At 41.1% G+C, this 23,382-nt stretch overlaps 2 protein-coding genes across 2 annotated transcripts; one reads left to right on the plus strand and one right to left on the minus strand.

Annotated features, from left to right (window-relative positions):
• Positions 1 to 2,920: 2,920 nt before the first annotated feature.
• Positions 2,921 to 18,773, plus strand: SNW1 (SNW domain containing 1; the record flags this gene model as incomplete). Its single annotated transcript, XM_054380659.1, has 13 exons — positions 2,921 to 3,082; positions 5,210 to 5,371; positions 10,760 to 10,855; positions 10,949 to 11,055; positions 11,856 to 11,960; positions 12,050 to 12,119; positions 12,821 to 12,886; positions 14,149 to 14,265; positions 14,616 to 14,757; positions 16,297 to 16,393; positions 17,200 to 17,317; positions 18,317 to 18,480; positions 18,561 to 18,773. Coding segments are annotated over 13 exons (1,611 nt in total), but the record flags the coding sequence as incomplete, so codon positions are not given.
• Positions 18,774 to 19,301: 528 nt separating this feature from the next.
• SLIRP (SRA stem-loop interacting RNA binding protein) lies at positions 19,302 to 23,336 on the minus strand. The gene is made up of 4 exons (XM_054380660.1): positions 23,224 to 23,336; positions 22,993 to 23,051; positions 21,201 to 21,308; positions 19,302 to 19,362 (listed from the first exon to the last, which is right to left on the minus strand). Exons 1-4 carry the CDS (start codon positions 23,315 to 23,317, stop codon positions 19,303 to 19,305), a joined length of 321 nt encoding a protein of 106 aa, XP_054236635.1. The 5' UTR covers positions 23,318 to 23,336; the 3' UTR covers position 19,302.
• Between the last annotated feature and the right edge of the window lie 46 nt (positions 23,337 to 23,382).

Here is a 23,382-nt window from a genome sequence, read left to right on the forward strand (position 1 = left end):
AACAAGCCATGAGACTGAGGAAACCAAAGGAACATCTTCCTAGTGCAGGAGTGGAGGCAGGCCGCTCACCTGTAATTTTACCTTCTAAACAATGATCCTGTATTGTGGCTGCCTGCTAAACTGGCTTGTGAAACAGCTCACAAAGTTGCATATTTACATTTAGCATTAAATAATGCATCACAGCAACGGATGAGGAGAAATGTCATAGCAGAAGGGAGAAAAGATTATTGTTTTTCCAGCTGAGACTGGAAACAGAGACCCTGGCACCTTCCAGCAGTGAAAGGAAGCTCTTGAATCAGAAGGTAATTTTGCCAGTTTTGACAACAGCAATTGTGCTGCTAAATGACTGACAGAAGTAGGTAGATGACAGATGAGTTTTGTTCAAGGAAATTATTGATAAACAATATATGTCTAAGTCTTGTATCTTTAGCTTTGTCTCAAGTGCTCGTAAGAGACCAGCTGTCTTGGAGAAGACAGCTTACTTGCTATTGTAAGTACTAATAGCAACTCTCTGCTTTTCTCCTTTCTCTTGTCCCATGTACAAAGGGGAGGGAAGGGAGCAGGGAGAAAAGCTGTTGGTAGCCCCCTGGTCTTTTCCAGGGGGGTTCTTGCTGCTTATAAATATATGTAAATATTGTATATTTTTTACATATTCATTACATTCCATATTTCTAGATTGTAGCTGTGCTTGTAAATACAGCTTCATTTCTTTTAATGAAGCTGGTCTGGCAATTTTATGTTGGTGGGGTAATTTCAACCCACCACATTCATCCAGCTGACCATCAACGTACTCAGGTCCCTTTGTGCCAGGCAACTTTCCAGCCACTCAGCCCCAAGCCTGTAGTGTTATATGTGGTTACTGTGATCAAATTAGAGGACCCAGCACTTGGCCTTGAAGTCCATATGATTGGCTGTAGCTCATGAATCATAGAATCAGTCCCGGTTGGAAGGGACCACAAGAATCATATAGTTCCAACACCCCTGCCACGGGCAGGGACACCTCACACCACATCAGGCTGTCTATAGAGCCTCATCCAGCCTGGCCTTAAACACCTCCAGGGATGGGTCCTCAACCACCTCCCTGGGCAACCCATTCCAGGGTCTCACCACTCTCATGGTGAAGAACTTCTTCCTTACGTCCAGTCTGAATCCACCCACTTCCAGCTTTGTTCCATTCCCCCTAGCCCAATCCAGCCTGTCCAGGTCCTTGTGAAGAGCCTTCCTACCCTCTCAACGGATCAACACTCCCACCTAATTCAGTGTCATCTGCAAACTTACTGAGGGTGCTCTCAATCTCCTCCTCAAGGTCATTGATAAAGATATTAAACAGTTGCGCCTACTAAAGGATCAGTATTGTTCTTGCTCTTCTCGTATGGTGTTCTTGGGATTGGGCCATTTCCATCGGGCTCATCTCCGCTGCCCAAGAGGCCACGAATGCCTGAGAAGATGTACAAGCGGGCCAAACACTGTGCATGTTGGCTGAGGGAGGATTCGTTAGATTGTGGCCGTCAGACGGCAGACCCGGGCCCGCTCTCGCGGGCACCGCATAGCTCAGCCGGCTGTCAAGCTCGGGGGTGGCTGCAGCCTCGCCATCAGCCTGTACGGAGAGAGTCCGTTCTTCAGTCCTGTGCGCCCCAAAGCAGGCAGCTGCCCTAACGGCACCCAGCGCCGCGGAGACGGAAGAACGACACCTCTCGCCGGACCTTGCGTTCGTGCGCGTCACCGTCACCCAGACCGCAATCCCAGCTACCAACCGCGGGGCTTGGTGCATGCGCAGCTGCCGTCACCCCACACCCGCCCCCCTCCACCGCGGCCTAGCTTCTGAGAAGACGACGGAGGCTGCAAGATGGCGCTCACCAGGTAGGTCTGGCTGGCACTGCCCGGCCTGCTTTGGGTGACTGCTCTTCTGGGTCTGCATAGAGCTTCTCAGCGCCTGTGCGAGGTTCCGGCTGACGAGAGAGACTGAGCGTGAGGAGCGCGCTGCGCGGCCGCTGCCTCTGCTGGGTAGTGGGGCCAGCAGCCGCGAGGTGGCCAGGCCGCGGTCTGAGGCAGGGCGGTGAGGGTCGGGCCGAGTCGGATGTGGGGGAGCCGCCCTGCCCTGCTCTTGTCATGTTTTGGTGGGAGTGGGTGTTCGGGACTGCCGCTGGTTCGGGGCTTTGGGTCCTTCGCGTGTTTTCTGCGCAAAGAAGGAGCGTCTCCGCTTCGGCCGGAGGTGATCGGATCCGTGGGGGTTTTGTCGAAGTTTCCTTGCCGTGAATGAGGGCGGCGGGTCTTTGTTACAAGCTATTTGCGGTTCTCGCAAGGCTCGGGAGTACAACTTCAGTGGCTGTTCCAGAATGCAGACGTTTTCGGAATTGGGCGCTTCGTTAATAAACGCGTAAAAAGACTCTGTAACCTAGACGAGATGAAAGTGGGAAGTCAAGAAATGGAGGTTTAGCTTCTTAGTTTTTGCCGGGAGGTATCTGGTGTTACGGGGGGAGGTTGTTGACATGTCTCTTTGTGAGCATTTGCCTTGTGGGAAAAGAAGGCCGACTTGCTGGCGCTAGGGGCATACTTTATTTTTCTGCTCCGTGGTGGAAAGAGTACACAGTCATATGTAATGTTCCTGTTGGTTAATGGGCATTGTCACACTCCTATTCAGACGTGATGTGAATGTGGATGAATTTAGCATCAGTTTTTATAGGAATCTTCCAGGATACTGAGACAGCACACATTGGTTTTGGCCTTAAAATCTCAGAAGCTACTGCTCTTAGATTTATGAATGCAGTACTCAAGTTTCTTAAATTTTCTTAATCTGTATAGAGTGATTGTAGAGAAAGCAATAATTTAGTACTAGACTGAAGCATAGTTGAGTGTCACCAAGTGAATTTATGATAATTAACGTTTTCTGTGTTTTTTTTTCTTTCTTGTCTGTCTGGGCATATGTAGTTTTTTGCCAGCTCCAACGCAGCTGTCTCAAGACCAGCTAGAACTGGAAGAAAGAGCAAGAGCTCAAAGATCTAGGCAGACTGCTCTAGTCTCATCACGAAGGGAACCTCCCCCCTATGGTTACCGGAAAGGATGGATACCACGGGTCCTAGAGGTAGATACTAAATTCAGACTGTAGTAGTGTGTCTGCTAATCAGAAGAGAAAGAGTATATTTTCAGGAGTAGACGTAAATTCTTAAGCATCTTGAGCATAGCTCAGAAGTGTGCAAAACCGTACCATGTGTGTTACTTCCATCCAAATTGCTTGATATATTCTTGGGTTGGGGGAAGTTGTAGTTCACCAGATTGCTTAAAACATTTGATGATAAAGAGGATGTTATAAGGATTCTTCCCTTCAGAGATTATGCTGTAATATGGAAATACATCTGTGGTATTTTCAATTTACAATGTCCAAATGCCAGGATCCTCTGAGAGACATCTATATTGTTTCTCTGTGATTTGTTAAACGTTCCTTCCAGGTTTTATCTGGAATAAGTGAAGGGGAGTATAATCAGAGAACACTCTTGTATTTTGCTCTTAACATAACAACAGATAGCTGCAGTTGGAACAGAAAACTGTTAGAGTTGGAAGGAAACTTAAAAATTTGTCACATCCTTATTGTTAAGGTATGGCAGAAGGCTTTTGGACAATGTCGTCTGTGTTGTAATCCTTGCCGGCTTAACTTAATTTCAACTGGAAATGTTAAAAGGTAGAAGGGAAAATACAGACTTATAGCTCCGATTACAAAACTGGTTTAGTATATTTTCTGACTGTGAGATAGGACCTTGCAGATTTTCAAAAGTTTGGCAGTAATGTCTGAGACCTGCTATGGTGAGTCACAAGCCGGTGCTCTCAGGACAAGGCACACTGTTGTGGTTTTGCTACAATATTTTGTGTATGATTCTTCATTGTTCCCAAATACCCTGATTTCATGAGCTGTTAACAGCTTTGTCCTTATTTATTTGAGTCTCAGTTTCTTAAAGAGGGAGCCAGCATTGTGCCATGGTGATTCATCAGTGCTAGATAAGGTGGCTTCAAATAGTAGCTCCAGAAAACATCTTTATGTAGGTTTAGCATTTAATAAATCATAGGATGTTAAAGATTTTACCTTTATTATACCCAGTATAGAGCTCCCTCGCTACATTAGTGATTACTGAAGTTAATATTTTAATCCTTATTCTGTCTTGAGAAATGACTGACTTGTTTTGGTGAATACTTGAACTTTCATTCTGTAACTAAATGTTGAATGCAGGACACCCAGTGAAAGACATTTAATACCTGAAGCTCTATTTCAGTGAGCACTTAAAGATGGCATAGGCATGTTCTTTGAAAGTATTCTGCTCATTCATTCCAGCCTCAGACTACATTCTGTTGCAGTGGTGTTAGCTATTTGGTCACATGGTGGACACGGAGATGGTTCAGTCTGATTTGTTACCAGACTCCACATGAGTAGTGCCATTGCAGCAGAGAGAGGGGGTGATACTCATGCTGCTTTAAGCAGAGGCTTTCTCTAAAGAATTGCATTTGAAAACATAGCCTGAAGTTGGTTTATGAATAGTATCAATTCTTTGTGCCTGCTTGGTGTTGCTGTGTCAGGATGGTCTGCTTTAAGAAGTTTTTGTTACCTGTTCATTAAATGCTTTTACAGCAACACATTGAATGAGAGAGGAAGGAAACTTTAAGAATGTTGGGCTGTTGGGTGCTGGCCTACTTTGCTAGGTCAAAGTAAGGAAGTGGTATAGCCTGGCATTTATGTGATTGTAAAGCTGCAGGCTTTGAAAGTAACAGAAGGCTTTTTTAACTTCATTATGGTGTGAAAAGCAACAAATAACAAGTAGTTATTTTCATCCAAAAATTTTTGTAATTTCAGTATTTCCACAATTCCTTTATTACAGAAGATAAGCTTTTGAAATTCTAATAAATAACTTGTATATGAATTAAATACTTAATCATGTACTGTTGGTCGGATGTAGTGACTGTGCATTCTAGTCACATGATAAGAACTGTTGCTTTGTGCAGGGAATAATTACTGCAAGATGTCTATGCACTTCAGTGTCTTTTGATAAGTGTCAGTTCTATAGTGCACTATTCTCTTATCAGCTGAAATAAAGTTAACTAGAGTATTCTGGCAATGTTTTGTTTTGTTAAAATCAATTCACTCTTTCATTCCATTCCCCACCCTGGGAAATATTTTTTTTTTGGGGGGGTATTTCAATCATTCAATACTTTTTCTTTTGTCTAGGATTTTGGAGATGGGGGTGCTTTCCCAGAAATTCATGTGGCCCAGTATCCATTGGATATGGGCCGGAAGAAGAAAATGTCCAATGCTTTGGCTGTTCAGGTGGATGCAGAAGGAAAAATCAAGTACGATGCAATTGCTCGCCAAGGACAATCGAAGGACAAGGTAATGCTTCTTCAGATGTGTAGATTGGCATGTATACCTGGAAAAGTTGTATATGCATATTGTATATACTTAAAATCATTGGTCTGGCATTAACCAAGTGGATTGTGTACTGTTTTCTTAAACTTTAAGAACTGAAATAATGTCAGGCAGACAAAAGAATTTTGACTGGGATCACTGTGTGATCTTCTGTTATGTAATTAAAAAGTAAGGTAGAAATGGTGAGAGTTGCTACACAAAACTTAGTTGATAGTTTAGCAGTTTTCCATAGAGAGCTTTCCAGTGGAGGCAAGAAACTCAAAACAAGCCTGAAGACAGGCAGCTTTGTTTCAGTGTGTAGAGAGAGGGCAAAAAGACAGAAAACACAGTTCAGCTTTCAGAATACTACACCTAGTATCCTACTAAACGTTGGATGCTTCTGGCTGTTTTCAATACTGTTGGGTGCTCTTTTCTTTCTTAATTGCTGCAGAAAGTATTGCCAGTAGTTATGCTTCACATTTTTTGTGCTAAGTTCAGTGATGGCAGGGTTCTCATCCACTTCAATGGGAACCAACTTCAATTTCGGGTATACAGTAGCCTCTCTAAAAACAGAGGTGACACTGTATCTTGATGCCTTGACTAGGATTGAGACCAGAGGCTTGGGTCTCCTAAGTCCACTTGAGGAGTTTCAGTTGATAGATATGAATAGTTTTCAGAATAATTTGACTTCTGCTTTAGTTTAGGATGCCTTGAATGCTTCATGCCTTACTGAAATGAGGAAGGGGGGAAACCTATCTAACAGAAAAGCTAAAAACGAAGCCGCACTTTTAAAACAAAAAATAGGGTGAGCATTCCAAGAATATCAGGGGAGATGTTTCTTTTTAAACAAATAATTTTTTGTTGTTGTTGTTGTTGTGGTTTGAGACGGATCCTACAGTTGCCAAAGTTGCAGAAAGATAGGATTTTATATTTAACTAGTATTCTGTTGAGTGTCAAAAAAGTTGTCACACCTAGCATATCCTTATCCTATGCATCATAAGTTACTGCAGTACCTTTGGAAAAAAGTGGGTTCAAATCAGTCTCCCTGCTCTCATGTAGTAGAAAGAGTCAGACTAAACAAACAGCAGTGGCAATATTTTTATTGAAGGGACTTGCATTGGGGTTCTGTCAGGGTTTATGTAGTGCCTTGAATCATTAAGAGGAGGGTGGTAAAATACTAATTACATTTAAAGGGGTTTGTGACTAAATTTTTGATACTTGATAACCAAATAATTCATACTAAAGAGAAATTTGAGTTATCCCAATGCATAAAAAATTGGAGCACATCAGTAGAAAAGTAAAAAGAGTGATTTGGGGGAAGATGCAGGGCAAGTGGGGGGGGAAAATGCAGTTAAACCCTCATTTTTATGACTTGTCAAATACATCTTAACTGTAGGACAAGATTTACCTTTTATATAACAGAACTGCTCAGATTTGGATCTAAGTGCATTTGAAAAAGAACTAGAAATGATAGCAGGCTTTAGGCAAAAATGACTGATCTTTCTCCGTGCCTCATTTGGTTCAGAGTTAGAAAAATAGAACAGGTAAAGTTAAATTCAATCTATTAATATTTGACATTGATTCACTGTTTGATTCATGAAGATCTGTAGCAGCATTCATTAGCATCCCATATGGCATCTATATTGAAGCAGTATTACTCTAATTTTGTAGCCATATTTACCAGGATAGAAGAGATGTCTGGCTTTTCCAAATCTGGTCTCTGTAGAAGTGAAATTACAGTTTTCTAATCCTGAGATCTGCCTTTTTGGTCATCTTGATTCTGATTGCATCCAGCTGGATATAAATGTTGAGAGTAAAGATCAAGTATTGTGACTCAAGAGGGAGTAAAACTTGGAAAAATTAGGTAATTTGAATCTATTTCATTGGAAGTAGCAGAACTACTATTGCTTGATTTGTCTTTCAGGAGAGAAAAAGTATTGGCAGAGATGACATAAGGAATAGTTCTTAAGTGATCTGTCTTGAATAATGTGGGATAATCTCTGTGAGAACTTGTGACAGTATGGTGTCAGTAGGATTACATACAGAAGCTTCATTATCCTGAAGGCTGTAGTATTAATTGAAATATTTCTTCAGTCTTAATACTTTATGCTAAGAGAAGTAGTTACTTGGCAACATGTCAGAAGCAAGACTGAGTTTCTGATCCTATTCTGTGAGCTACTTGTTTGGTCTGGGTTAAGCAAATTTTGCTTTTGCTACAGTTTATGGATTTTTGAGACTGAATTTAGTGTTCTGACTTCTTGTAGAGGCAGCAGTTCCATCACCTACACCCTGTATCTGGATGGCTTGTCAGCAATTTCTGCTGTTGCACTGGTTCATCTCTCTTGCATCTGTTCTCTTACATATTTAAAAATACAGTTGCTTCAGATAATTTTCCTTGGAAAATGCTGACATAAATGAGATAGTCTGACAAGCCTCCTGTTTGGGGCTGGCAGGAATTCTTCTGGGCATGAAGTGCTGGATAACATCGATGAATCTAAATGCGTGACCTCAAGGATCTAAGGATGGAATTCTGTCTGGTTGTCCAGATGAAGGATTTCAGCATTAGCTGGAAGGAGGTGTGCTTACCTCTTATGCTGCTATAGGTTCTTTCAACACTATTTACTCACATTACTAAAACCCAGGCTAAAATAATGCATCAATAATTGATATATTTTGGTAAGACTTGTGCTCTGGCCCCATAATTAGGACAATAAGGACATAAAACTATCTCCAGTGTTTTTATTAAGAGGCAAGAATGAGTGAAATTAAGGAATGGAACTCTTCTGGTTGGTTTGTTTTTTCTTTTTTGGCAAAGATGATTTTTCTGTACATGAGTTGGATTTCTTCTTGGTGGCCCAAGGATGTGGCATAGAGGAGAAAAAAATCACAAATCTTATTTTTTTTTTTTCTCAAGATTTGGCATTCAACTGAAACATTTTGGAGGAAGGTTCTCCTACCCCTCTACAATAGTAAGGCCACATCTGGAGTGCTGTGTCGAGTTCTGGGCTCCCTAGTTCAAAAGAAACAGGGAACTACTGGAGAGAGTCCAACAGAGTGCCACAAAGATGATGAGAGGCTGAAGTATCTCTCTCACAAAGAGACTGACAGACCTGGGGCTCTTTAGCCTGGCTGAAGACCAAGAGAGGATCTTATAAATGCATGCAAATATTTAAAGAGTGGGTGTCAAGAGAATGGGGCCAGACTCTTTTCAGTGGTGCTCAGTGATAGAAGAGGGAGCAGGAACAAACTGGAACACAGAAGTTCCACAAAGCCTGACAAATCACTTCTTCACCTTGAGGGTGACAGAGCACTGAAACGGGATACCCAGAGAGATTGTGGAGTCTCCTTTTCTGGAGACTTTCAAAACATACCTAGATATGTTCCTGAGCAACCTGCTCTAGGTGCACCAGTTTTAGTAGGGGGGTTGGACTAGATGATTTCTAGAGGTCCCTTCCAACCCCTGCCATTCTGTTACTGTGTGATTACAAGAGAGAGTCAATTTTTGAAGGGATTCCTGTCACTAGTGACAGAACGTGCCAAGAGAACAGGAATATAGCTTCAGTAATCAGAAATGGTCTTTACTCATCTATTTGCCTTTGGTGATAGAGCTTGGTTTGAGAGCTTATTGCCAAATTTTTTTTTTGTATATGTGCCAGGCTTACAACCAGGTAATTGTAATGACTTCTAAAATGTTTTATGCTTCATATGAAGAAACCATTCATTCTGCAATGCCTGATGTTAGCTTCTTGATCTACTTGTAGGATTGATGAGTACTGTACAGGACTGCCCTGGCTGTATAGAGTATGTGAATGGGAGAGATTTATGTGTTACAAATTAAGACTTTTCTGACAAGACCCTCATGTCTGTCAGGTGTCTTGTGAAACTGAACGTGAGTGGTATCTAAATATTGCCAATAAGCTACAGTATCTTGTACAAGTAGTTAGGTAAGATGGTTCTTTTTCTGATGGCATGCAGATCTCTAATTGCTGCCTGTTAAGACTGCCTGAGAGAACCAAAAATTGAGAATATTGTTTCCCCCTAGAAGAAGATTCTGCTTTTCAGTAGCAGTTAAAATAACATATCTGAAACACAGGCTGATGCTTCATTTGAAATTTGGTAGATGAAAAATGGGAGTGGGTGGGCATCCTACAATACCAAACAACCTAAGTCTTCTCTTTATCTTAAATTAATAAAATATCTCAACATTACTGAAAAGAAGGTAAATATTTAGAAAAACAACATAGTGCAACATTTTTATCTGCCTGTCCTTATCTCAAAAACCAGCTTCAGTTAGAACATGCAGCTGTATCAGGTTTTTGATGGAGACAAAAGTTTTTGTATTTTCAGCCTGTTCTAATCTATATTATGGATTTCTTCCATATTAATGCAGCTTACCCTTTGTGTGCAATAATTCAGAGTTTAAATAGTTCATGCATCTCCTTTGTACCTCATTTTACTGTAGATCTTAGAGCACCTCTTAGACCTTTTTTTTTTTTTTTGTCTTCTGGGATTCTTTCAGCATACTTAGTTCTTCATGCAGCAAGACACTTGGATTTAATTACCTTAGAGGAATACTGCTCTTCAGATGTCTTTCAGCATCTGGGAAGCTAGGATATTACTGATACTAATTCAAAGGACTGAAATTTTAGGAGTGAAGGGTGAGCAGCAGTAAATGGCTGTTGTATGACAAATCAATGCTGAGGCTAAAGGTCAGTTTCATAGTTGGACACAGAATGAACTTGAAATAATAGTTGTAATGACTTTTAACCTTTTGAACTAAGACTTTCTGATGTTATTTTGTGGACAAATGTGAAGCATTAATGCAATAATTTTAATTTTTTTTTTCTGTAACCATCTAATACTGTTCTTCCGCTGTGTTTAACTGTTAGCAGCCGTAAGCCCCAATTTTAGCTGCATCTTGTATGAAGACTGAAGTACCTATATAAGGGAGATTGTCAAGAACAGATTTCTGAATCATTTATTATTTCAAGAAAATAGCAAACAATGAAGTTGTAAAAATGTAGCTGCTGAAAAAGTCTTGTATCAAATTCTTAAGTATTTTTTATCTCGTTTGGGGAACCTGAAAAAGGAAAAGAATAGGAAAGGGAAGCAAGAAACTGATGTCTAATCCCAGCTCAGAGAGTGATTTATGTAATTATGTTAATCAGATTCCTTATTTTCTTTAAGTAAATGGTGTCCTGAGTATATTCTTGTTCTGGGGGAGTCATTGAAGAGTATGTAATTGTAACGCATTTAGAGTTCTATGCAAGTTTTAATTAGTACCTACAGTATAACCCAGGCCTGAAAAATTCCTTTTGATATGTGTACCTTTATTCCTGTTCACTGGCACTAATAAAATACAATGTCTTCCAGGTTATTTACAGCAAATACACAGACCTTGTGCCAAAAGAGGTCATGAACGTGGATGATCCTGAACTGCAAAGACCAGATGAGGAGGCAATTAGAGAGGTACTATATGCATGGATGTGCCTCGTTATGAGTGATATATTGTATGTCTTGCATATATGACAAGATACATGCTGTGGTATTTTTTGTCTTCAGATAACAGAGAAGACAAGAGCAGCCTTGGAGAAGTCAGTCTCCCAAAAAGTTGCAGCAGCCATGCCAGTTCGAGCAGCTGACAAACTAGCTCCTGCACAGTACATTCGGTATGTCGTGCTGGGGTGTATGTAAGGTGTTTTGTATAAAATGGATTAAAATTGGGATATTCCTCGAAGAATTTCTGCAAACAAATTCCTCTTAAATTCTGCTCTTATGGAAATAATATGAAACTGGCTTTTATATTTTGAATTACCTTACTAACGAGAACCTAGCTTGAAGTGTGATGAACATGTCATGAGTTGTGGCACTTTGTGAAGATGTTGTTTTAGCAAGAAAATACAGGTTTGTCAGGGAGCACTATTAATGATGCTGCCCTGAAAGCAGTCTTTACTGGAAGTTTCAAGACAAGGCATGTAACAAAGTTATTCTCTTACATAAAATGAGCATTTGGAAATGGAATTACTAGGAGGCTGATATTTATGATGATTTTCCACAAACAGAAAAATTACATGGCAGGGTTAGACTTGGCCTGAGGTGAATTCTGAAAAAGAAAACTATGTGAAGAAGTTTTTAAATAACCAGTAAGTACTCACCTGGGATTCACACATAGGTAAAGAGCATTGTGGCATCCTCTGTGTAGTCTACTAAGTTTCTTCTACTTCAGAATCTGGGCTGAAACTGGGGAATATAGCCCCAGGGAGACAGATTCTGTCTGGTGTAATTGACTCTCTGCATTCAGTCCAGTATCCTCTGTACAGTTACCTGTTCCTAGTGTTCACAGTGGAATAGTCTTAAACTGGTGTGGGTAAACTGAAAATGCAGCTAGAGTAGTGAACTGGATAAAAATGGTGGGCAGGGAATATCTGGCTGTATGCAGAGAACTGAACACTTTGATTGTGTTATTCAGGTACACACCGTCTCAGCAAGGTGTTGCCTTCAACTCTGGAGCAAAACAGAGAGTTATTCGCATGGTGGAAATGCAAAAGGATCCTATGGAGCCTCCAAGATTCAAGTAAGTATACAAAACTTGTTTGTGGCGGAAGATTCTGAAGTGTATTTCAACACAGCATGCTGATTGTAAGTATTTTCTTAATTGTTCAGAATTAATAAGAAGATTCCCCGGGGACCACCTTCTCCTCCAGCACCTGTAATGCACTCCCCTAGTAGAAAGGTATGAAATGCCATAGTTCTTTCCAGTTTTAAGTTCTGCGTGGGTTCATAAATCCAACTTCCATGTAGCTCATTTCTTTATACCTTCTTAGTGTTTTTTTGATGTGATGTTAAGTGCTAATCTCAGTGCACAGGGCAGTCTTTTTGGTTGGTATTGTTTGTTTGAGCAGTTGTGGAAGTAGCTGTCTTCCCATGTACCTTGTCAAAGGTTGAGTAGATTTCTCATATATTATATGCAGGGCTGCATTGTTGGATTTGTTCCTGACATGGATGAGTTGACTGAGGCTTTAGCCTTGGTACACTGATACTGCTTTTGGGCAACATTACAAGCTAATCCTTGACAACACTGATTTGTGTTATCAAGGATTAGTTCCTCCTGAGAGATGTGTGTTCATCAGTTTCCTGCAACTCTGACTGCCATTAGAAGTGCAAAAGTTAGCAGGCTGGCTGTGAGTTATGGCCTGTGTGAAGAAAGTTAAGAGGACAGTTGAAAAACTGTTGTGGCTTTATTCAGTGTTGGCAAAGGTACAGTGCAAAAATTAGCATCTTACTGCTGCTAGGAGCGTTGCGGGTTTGTAGCAGTAGTCTGAACTTTGTGCTGTAATTTATTTCAGTAGTTTTCATAGCTGCATTTGAGAATGAAAACAGTATTTCCTTCTGCTGTAAATCTAAAGATTACTTTGCTTTTTCTGTTAAATCCAGATGACTGTGAAAGAGCAGCAAGAGTGGAAGATTCCTCCATGCATTTCAAACTGGAAGAATGCAAAGGTAATTAAATTGTCATAAATTCATCTTTCTAGTGTTGCACCCTGCTGGGAGACTTCTGTGCGTGGTATCAGCTTGAATAATACTGGGCTTAAACCTCTAGAGTTAGGTAAACTGGCTGCTTCCAGCATGGAGAACACGTGATTGTACAACTCGGTTTTTCTCTCTGGCATGTAAGACTTGTCAAATTGACAAGAGTGCAGAAGTGAGAATATATTGCTTCATGGCAGAGATTTTTGAGAGCCTAAAAAAGGCATTAGTTAAAATCCCCATAATAGTGCAATGCATGGACTCTGAAACCAAAGTTCCTGGAGCTCAAAAAGTAAGTTCATCTAAACTGAAAAAGGGAAGGGCAATTTACAGAGAACCAAGCATGTTTCTTTTTAATACTGCAGTCCCAAGTTCATGGAAAGTACCACTTGCTTCATTCTTTCACTAACTAGATTTCATCACTGGTTAGCTTAGCTGTTTTTATTTCTTGTTGGAGTAGGTATGTCCTGATGCTTTGATTTTTATCAGCCAGTAAGTTTTTATTCAGAGAGAAGGAAGAATTTATAATTTGCTGCAGTAACTGGTCTAATCATTCTCAAACTTAGCAAGCTGCTCTTGTGAGGCAGCCTTCTCAAATGGAAGAAGGAAAAGCTGCATATTCGGATGTTGGATTTTTGTTAAGATTTTTTTCCATATCCCAACACAGCTGTATAACTAGGACTGATGATAATTAGTAGATCAAATTTTAGGTTACAGATGCTAAAACCAAAGCATTTTTTTTTTTCAGAGCTCACTAAAGAATCTTAAAATATCATCTATAAATAATTTTAGATTTCAGCATTTGAGAGCAAAATCAGTATTTGTTGTTTCTTATATTGTGGCAGCTCTGCCCCTTACCTTCTTATTCTGAATCAGCTCTTAACAGGTATGAAAACAGACTAGGGAAAACAATTTTTAAGCACAAATGGTAAAAGAGCTCAGAGGCTGGGAGAGTTACTATCTGTAGTTCTTAACACAAGGCAAAGACTAGAACTCAAACTAAGTTAAAGGGAAATTGCGATTCAGATTTGGGGGCAGTGTAGAATTGGAGCAAAGCTTCGGACTGCCTGGTATGAATTTGAAGGCACTTATAAAGGAGGTCCATTGAGGCATATTAATGATGGGCTCTGAGTTTTGTGTGTGTGTTTATTTTCTTATAAAATTAACATCATAATGTTTGTTATTACAAATAATATTAGTTTCTGTGACAAACTAACTTTCTGTTTCCGCTGTAGGGTTACACCATTCCATTAGATAAGCGTCTGGCTGCAGATGGCAGAGGATTGCAGACTGTTCATATCAATGAAAATTTTGCCAAGCTTGCCGAGGCTCTCTATATAGCTGACAGAAAGGTCAGTTTTAAACTCTTTTTTTCCATGTGGTTTTTACCTTCTTTGAATGTTTATTTCCTTAGGAAAATCAAGCATGAATAGGTTATTTTTTCACTTGTCCTGCTTCTTGGCTAACTGAAGACATACAGTCTTACCCCCCCAATACCTTAGATTCAGTGGCTCAGTGTGGGTTTAATTATTAGTGGTTGTGGGTCTTATTTTGCAGCTCTAGCTGCTGTGGCTGTTTGGCTTTGAACTTCCTCTTTGTGGCTTGATTCTTGCCCTGTTTACTGGGTGACTCCATGACAGAAGATCTGCTTGCATCCCAGGTGCTACTTTTCTGTCTTTTTAACTGTATCTTATGTGTGCAGGCTCGTGAGGCTGTCGAGATGCGTGCCCAGGTGGAGAGGAAGATGGCTCAGAAAGAAAAGGAAAAACATGAGGAAAAGCTCCGAGAAATGGCTCAGAAAGCCAGGGAAAGAAGAGCAGGGATCAAAACCCATGTTGAAAAAGGTATGTTGTGGGGTTTTCTAGCACCCTATGAAGTGTGGGCTTGGAGAAGTAACCTGATTTCTAAGCATGACATCTATTCTTCCAAGTATTCATGTGATCAGCCACTGAATTTGATTAATTCACTGGCTGGTTTGATGGCATTTGGATTTGAACCTCACAGCAGTATGTCAGTGTATACGGATTTAGGACATTATTAAGAATTTCAGAGGGTGTTGGGGTTTTTGCTGTTGTCTTTTGAAAAGGCTTGTGGCAACTTTGTTTACAAGAACTGATGTATCTTTTAAGTTTTCAAAGATTGTAATTGCATTGTTCTGACTGGTCTTGCAAAACTGTAGTTCTGTCAATTGGTAGGCCCTAAACCAGTGAACTAATTGATAACCGTTGTAGTTTTATGTTTTGACTGAAATGACACTTCCAAAATCAAGATGCTGAACTTGCAGAGCGGTTATGATCTGTCTAGAAGGTGGAGGATGTAATCATAAAATGTCAAGTCCTGCAGCTGGGAAGGACTAAACCTCTTCCCAACAGGCTGGAAACTGGCTGGCTGGATAGCAGCTCTCTTGGAAAGGACCTGGAAGTCCTAGGGGACAGTATGCTAAATATAAGCCAACAGTGTGCCCTGGCAGCAGTCATGCGAGGGGCATGCTAAGATACAGCTGCAGAAGTGTAACCAGCAGGTTGAGAAATAACCATTTCCTTTTACCGGTGACCTGTAGGACTGTATCTGGAATGCTGTGGCAGTTACGGACCCCTAGGTAAAATACAGACATGGATAAATTAGTGTGAGTTCAGTGGAGGGCCATCAGAATTGTCAGGGGTCTCGAGCATCTGGATAGTCAGGAGATGCTGAGAGAATGAAGCACGTTCTGCCAAGAGAAGGTGTGGCTTTGTGGGCACCTAATGGGAGCTTTCCCATATCTGCAGAGAGCTCAGAGCTCTTCAATAAGCTGCACAGTGGAAGAATGAGACAGTGGTCAGAAGTCAAAGCAGGAAATTCCAATTACATGTGAGGAGAACAACATTCATGAGGACAAGCAGCCGTGGAACAGGTTGCCCAGGGAGTCTGGCAGACTCTGTCCTTGGAGGTTTTCCCCACCTGCATAGGCAAAGCCCTGGGCAACATAGCTTATATTTGTTGATCCTGTTTTCAGGAGGATGAACTAGACTCCCTTCCAACCTGAGTGGTTCTCTGATACTGAGTCATGGAATGTTCTTCAAAGCACTTAGATGCCTGTGTGTTTGAATGGTATTTCCACACTATAAAGGCATGATAGAATAATCTGTAGGTGTTTTAGGATATTAATTCCTAGAAGGACATGTATTTCCATTTCCTAGATGGAAAAATGAGAAAACATAGTTGTGGGCTATGTCTGCTTGTCAAGGGCAGTTAATTACTTGTGGCATAAAAAGCTGTGGTTTTCCACATGTTCAAGTTGTTGAAAAGTTCAGTAAAAGAGTCATTGTGCCAACATCTGTGGCTTAGACAATTTTTTTTTTATGTTTGAATTAACTATAATGAGTAATCTTGGATTTGTTCAGAGGATGGAGAAGCCAGAGAAAGAGATGAAATTAGACATGACCGGCGCAAAGAGAGGCAGCATGACAGAAATCTTTCCAGGGCAGCCCCTGACAAAAGGTGAGTCACAAAAAAGCTGTGTTATTCCTGTACTGACACTGGCTTCCCCACAAAGGCAACTATTACGCTGGGCTTCTTTTTGCTTGATGTCAGTGCCTGAATTTTACCTTGTAAAGATGCTTACTGGTATGAAGCACTGTTCATTCATTGTATAAAATGGTATTGCTGTGTTAGTGCACTGCAGTACTCTTCTAAATTTAGAATCTTCCAGATCAATGGAGGAAGGGTGGGGGGCAGATTTTTGGGCTTGGGTGGGTTTTCCTTTAGCAGAACTTTAGTATATTCCGATTTAGTTAACATGTTGACAGCAAAGGTTGAAAGCTGGATCATATAACTTGAGACCTGAGTACCATTAGTGGCTTTGGTTTTTGAAGCTGTTCCTTTTGAAGTAAGCTGAGATTTATGCATGGAGGCTGAAGTACCTTGCTTGGCCAGGACAGTGATATTTCTGAGCACAAATGGTTTCTGGAGGCTTAAAATCTTTAATATCTTCAAATTAGATTGCTTGGCCTTCCCAGGATATAATTACACTGGTTCTTGCAAAAAAAACAAATATGACATTTTACATCAAGTCAGCTTGATGTAAATTGCAGATAGTGGAAAGCAAATTTAAATGTCATGCCCAGCTGAACATAACTTTCCCAAATGTTTCATTTGCCAGGAGACAAATCTTAAATGTTACCCAGTAAGGAAGGGCAACAGTCAAAATATGGCTTCTGAGGAAAATGTTAGCAGCTAATGCAAGATCAAGTTGCAGTTGAGTATGTCAACAAATATTATTTACTGACTTAAATTTTTTAATTCAGGTCAAAGCTGCAGAGAAATGAGAACAGAGATATCAGTGAAGTTATTGCCCTAGGGGTACCCAATCCCAGGCCATCCAATGAAATCCAGTATGACCAGAGGCTATTCAACCAAAGCAAGGTAAAAATACCTTTCCACAGCTGTGTAGCTTTCTATGAAAACATGTTCATCCTTCCTTAGTGGGTATGTCCAGAACAGGGTCCCTTCAGTGTTCTTTGGGTTGGTGTGGATACACTCTGAGAGAAGTCTCTACATTAATTGGTCAGTTGATCTCCTTTATCCATGGCTGATGCAACAGAAGTGTTCTGAATGTTTAACTGAATTCAAGTGGTTTTTTGTGGGTTTTTCTTCACTGGGGAGTGACAAGAGGCTATTCTGCCTTCAAGCTGCAGTGACCTCACTTTCTTTTGTACAAAGTACTGATTGAATAAGGGAAATCTGCTCTCAGAAGCCAGTAACTAGTTTCTATTCCCATTACTGCTTATGTTTAAAATCCTTCTGAAGCTATAGTTAACACAATGTTTGTTTTTCCTGAACTTTTTACTATTCAGAGATGAAAAACCCAGATTAGGCTTCAGAAAAGCCCTGAATAGACTTGCAGTTTGTCGATCATTTTTTCACATCTCCAGTGAAAGAGTTGCAGGCCAAAGGGAAAGCTGATGAATCAAAAGTGAACAAGCAGGCACTTCTGCTTGCACATAAGCCTCTGTGTCATCTGCATCAACCAGCTTTAATCGTGTTTTCCAGAAATTCTGAATAATACGCATTTCTGTACAGTTGTACTTGGCTATTATATACAGCTGTACTTGCAAGAAAGACTTGAAACGATTCATTATTCTGTAATTACATGGCCTGTAATCCTGCCCATCACTTTCTGGAAGAGTCAGAGTGGCCCTGATTGAGGCTTGCAATGATTGTGTCATGGTCTCTGGACTTAATCCCAGACCCAGACTCATTCAGATTCCAATTACGTGCTTCAACTAATTTGAAATAGATACACTAAGTGGTATTGTGTGATTTAGTATCTGCGACACCATCGGTGTATCTTGATGTTAAAATGAATTAGCAGAAGTTTTGCAGACTCATTTGTGTTACACTGCTGTTCGTTCTTCTTCACAGGGTATGGACAGTGGCTTTGCTGGAGGAGAGGATGAAATTTATAATGTTTATGACCAGCCATGGAGAAGTGGCAAGGATATGGCCCAAAGTATCTACAGACCAAGTAAAAATCTGGATAAGGACATGTATGGTGATGATCTAGAGACTCGAATAAAGACCAACAGGTAAGAAAATAAAGTTAAGAAATATTCTTAATTACCACTTTGAAGAGACAATCCGCTCAGTATCACCTCTTCTTTTGCAGGTTTGTCTCTGAAAAAGAGTTTTCTAACTCAGATCGTAACACAAGAGGGAGGGGCAGAGATGGACCAGTTCAATTTGAAGAAGATCCCTTTGGGTTGGACAAGTTTCTGGAAGAAGCTAAGCAACACGGTGGATCTAAAAGGCCATCAGATAGCAGCCGTCCTAAAGAACATGAGCATGATAGTAAAAAGAGGAGGAAGGACTGAATGCCTGTGCTCCTTGAGAGGTAGAGAAATGGACTACAAGCTTGCACTTGACACAGAAGGCATTTTTAAGACCAGGTGTATAAGGGGACGGCATTGTAACACAGCAGTTCACCACTCTTGTGTGGACGTATATACGCACATAAAGTGCTCTGCATAGGACAGCTGCCCCTGGAGAGTAGAGGAAGAGAGACCACTTTGAAACATTTCACAGGAGAATTTTTCTTTAGCAAGTACTCTGACTTTGATTCCCTGTTGCCCAGCATCTTGGGGTAAGGATGTAGCCCCTTCCTCCAGCTTTAGTGTTTGTGGGTAGCTTTACTTCATCTCTTGAAAGCTTTCCTGCTGTATATAATTATGGTCTTACGCTGTAACGGATGCTAGGGAGTTTGATTTGGTGTTCCATTACTGTGGCTGTACAGTTTTTGTTTGAACAAGGAGGGAAAACAGCTGTATTTGGTTTTAAAACAAACATTCATAGTTTCTCAATCTTTATTTTTGTTTCTTTACATGTAGTGAAATAAAGCCTCCTTCCACTGCTCACTCATTTGGATTCCTCCTTTGACTGTATCTTCTCTGAGACTGCTTTTTGAGAGTGAGCTGAAAACAATGGAAATTATTCAAATTAGTTAGGCAAGAAGGTTTGGTATTTTTCACTTCTGGACTTCTAAAACATTGATATGGAAGGCAGAAGATGGGTTTATAATGGGTTCATATCATGAGCCATAACCCCACACGTTAAGCTCCTGCCAGGGAAAGTTGACTATCATTTGCACACCAATTGCTAGTTGTGTCAGCAAAATGCATCTTAAAAGCTTGTGCTTTCAAGTGGAACTAAAAGAAGGTAACTGTCTAAACCTAGCCTAGAACAAAGTGGGAGAAGTGCTCATATTTTTCTTCTAGAGAAGCTTGTATTTTTGAAGAAATTAAGAAAGCTAAATACTGTCTGCCTTCTGCTTTTTATTTCAATATAAAACACTTGTACTTAATTCTTGTACTTCTTGAGAGTACAGTCCTCAAAGCCTGGGCATCAAAGACAAGGTGGCTGTCTTACAGCTTCAAGAATAAAAAAAGCAGCAAAATAATTTCCACAACGTTGATGCTAAACACTCATTCATGCTATCTATAGTACAAATGTTTTGATACTTGAATACAGGTAACATCCTAGATATCTTCAGCCCAATTTGAGGGACCTTCAGCCTATTGCCTGGCTTGTCATAATTTTAAGACTGAAGTTGTCGAACCACTCCATTATTTTCACCACAGCTGTAACTCACAGGTCCGCTCTTCTTAACAATAGGTACTGAAAACCACAACCAATGAAGGCTTCTGCAGTAGTATGACCAGTGTCAAGCCAAATTCTTTAGCACAAATAACGCACTGCATCCCTGAAGTCTCTTGCCAATTCGTTTTACTCCAGCCATCTCCTAGCACTGAAAGTCTCAAAACGAGAAACCAGCCTGCTTGTGGCTCATGGTCTCATTCGGTACTAGGTCTGAGTAGCTAGGTCAGCTGAAGCACATGTAACTCTACAAGAAAATCCCCTCAGTATTTTGCCCCTATTTAGTGAACATACTAAATGTGACTTTCTACTGATTTTGACATGAGGCCTGTTACTCATTAATGGCTTTGGGCAGCCATTGACTCACTGTCCTTTTATCCTTACCTGTCAACATCACTGCACACTAAATGTTTGGAAGGTGGTGGGATGGCCAGTTTCTTTGCTCTGTTTGTGGCAGTGACACTAGACAGTTGTCTGGCTCTGACATTAGTTAATGACAGACATTTTTATGGGTACTTGACCAAAGGTTTTTAACTTATGGTGAACAGTCTCTTGCTACCGTTCACTAATGCACTGACGCTGATTGACACGATCATATTTTTTCCTTTATTAACAATGTTGGAGATGGCAAGGAAGAAGCTACACTAAAGCTTACTGAAGAGCTACTTTAAACACACAAAAGCAGGCAGCTGATTTTTCCTGTATGAAATGACAACTGAAAGAAAAAACAAAGGAATTTTGGCTAAAGTTCAAAGCTTAAGCTTTATGCTATGTCATCTTCCTCCTGCCACCCAACATCCACATCAGATGCTGGAATCCACCTACAGAAACCTGTACTACAAGTAATTTGTTACATGGCAGCTCCTGAACAGTTATGCTGCATTTCTGTTCTTTAGCTTAGCATAGCAAGAAGCTTTGATCTCTGGTATATGGTCTATGTGGTATCCATTTGCTCTCAGAACCTAACCTGTGGGGTTGAGACGGGGGAATGAACCAAAGTGTTAATGATTTAAGAAACACTAAAAGCACATGGAAGTGTCAAAATGCTTAATCACATTTGGAATGAGGGTGGCACTATTGGGATGTTACAGTGTCCAACCAAAGGCAGAATTAAAGAGCTCAACTCGTTACTTTATTAAAGGAATCAACACATTACCTTGGCGCCTTCAAGTATGTGGATGTCCTTCTGAAACACATTCTGAACATCTTGTGGAGTCGAGAATTTAATCCAACAGTAACGTTTGTGAAAGCCTGTATCTTTGTCCTAGTTACCAGTTCAAAAAAGAAAATCCAGTTACTGTAGGAAACACATAGGCTGCTAAAATCTTTATACCGATAAACAATTTAAGGATTCAAAAATTATCAGGAATTGGCACACTTACTGTTTCAGAAGCCTTTTTCATACTCTTAAGACATTTACTTGCACTGATAGTGCATGGGGGCCTAGCAGAGGCTGGTCTGCATCCCTGTCTCAGTTTGAGTCCAACGATTATAAAACAGATCAAGATTTTAAGTTACAGTTGAAGACTGGAATAATGCACAGCCAGTTATTTCAAACTACAGTTGTTACCTACTATTAAGCCAGGCACAACAGAACTGACATTTAAATGTCTGTCCGATTCAAAAATAAGCCTGCCACAGTACTTCAAAGGCATTCAGCACAATAAAGCAGCTTCTTAAAATACTAGGAAAGCAGGCTGCAATTCAAGATGACAAGCACTAACAGCATTACAAAAAGGGAAAGTTATTTTTAAGACTAATTTGCCAGTTGGAATTGACAGTTGCCAGTAAATAGAAGCTAATGAAGAAAAGCCAGGTCTACCCAAGTGCCTTTTATCCCAGATGATCCCCATCAGAGTTCACAGCAGCTCTACCACACTGATCAGCAGGCATGACTGGCAGCACCTCCAAACACCTTGCTTCAATATTCCAGTGATGTCTTAATTAGCGTGTCTTACACCACTGGCAGATTTTTATACCTCTGGCAGTTTTAAGTATTAATGAATGTTCACAAAGTAATCACTGATCAGTTCAGCTTTAATCTGTAATAGAGGCAAGTTTATGGGAAGCTGCCAGCCTTTTCAGTGAAGCAACGCATTCTGTCCTGGGCCTGAGGCACAAAGCATGGCTTGCAGACATCTAAGCTTTAGTGTTCAGAAATGAACTGTTTCAAATTATCTCTCCATTTCCAAGCTAGTCCTCAACTGATAGAGAACCCATCAGCTCACCAACTGAAGTTCACTATATGCTGAGGCTAATTTAACAGACCAGTACTTCACCTGGAGAAACATAAAACAGGCATGAGAACCTCTACTCACCAGCCATAGCTTGAAACTCAGAGTGGGAATGGAACACTTTTGACTGTTTCATCTTTTAGAAACTATACTTGGTAATATTATCCCTGACCTCAGAAGATAACTAACTTAAAGAGGAGAGGCATGAACCAGAGGCTTGGGAACACCCTGAAGAGGCTGCCGTTTATGTGTTAGCTTCTGCACTCTGGATCGAGTATGAACACTCACAGAAGGCTCTAAATTCATACTCAAACCTTTAGATTTTTTTTTTTTAGGCCAGTGAGATCAGGCACATAAACACCTTATTCATTGTCAGAAAGAGTAACACTACGAAGAAAAGCTCAAGTTTTGGGTTAATTATTCAGAAGTGGCAGCATCAAGAAGCTTTCTAAAAACCCTTTCAAAGCCCACGGAAACCACCAAGCTTCAGTGAAGCCTGCAGCTCGCAGACAAGCTGCGGCACCCATTAGGAGAAGGAACTAAGGGTGAAGAGCACTGAAAATCTGACTAAAATACAAGAAGAAGCTTCTAGAAAGCAGTCCGAGCCCCAACAACAGGATCACCCCGCCGGGACCCGGCAAGAGCCAGCCGGCAGCTCTTCCTAGTTTTATCGAGAAGACACAGCAGCGGCCTGGAGGATTAACAGGTACTCACAAACGGCAGCTGGCACCTCTGTACTGACCCGAACTGGGAAAAGTACTCCTTCAGCTCCTCTGTGGGAGAAACGCACACTTCGTTAAGAGGGCTGCGGCACCCCCGCGCAGCCGCCACTGCCGTGACCCTGTTTCCGCGGCCTGTGCCATCACATGCGGCGGGGCCGCCTCCTCCCGCGCTGCCCAGTCCCCGTCAGCCGGGGAAGGGAAGAGGAGGACAGCGCAGACTTACTGCTCGACACCGTCCACGGAACCTCAGCCACGAAGATGTCAAAGATCTTCCTTGAGCCGCGCCCCACCGCCCGCACCGCGCTAGGGACTGCCATCTTGAAAGCTGCAGCGGGAAACGGGGCGGCCGGCCCCGCCCCGGCACTGCGCAGCGCCGCTCGCC

This window comes from Indicator indicator, chromosome 4 (assembly GCF_027791375.1).
Source record: "Indicator indicator isolate 239-I01 chromosome 4, UM_Iind_1.1, whole genome shotgun sequence".
Classification (NCBI taxonomy): domain Eukaryota; kingdom Metazoa; phylum Chordata; class Aves; order Piciformes; family Indicatoridae; genus Indicator; species Indicator indicator.

Coding starts and splice junctions, on each gene's coding strand:
- SLIRP (XM_054380660.1), bottom strand. CDS start 23,317: ATGGCAGTCCCTAGCGCGGTGCGGGCGGTGGGGCGCGGCTCAAGGAAG. Junction 23,052..23,223: donor TCCGTGGACGGTGTCGAGCA/GTAAGTCTGCGC, acceptor TTTCTCCCACAG/AGGAGCTGAAGGAGTACTTT. Junction 19,363..21,200: donor ACATACTTGAAGGCGCCAAG/GTAATGTGTTGA, acceptor CATTGTTTTCAG/CTCACTCTCAAAAAGCAGTC.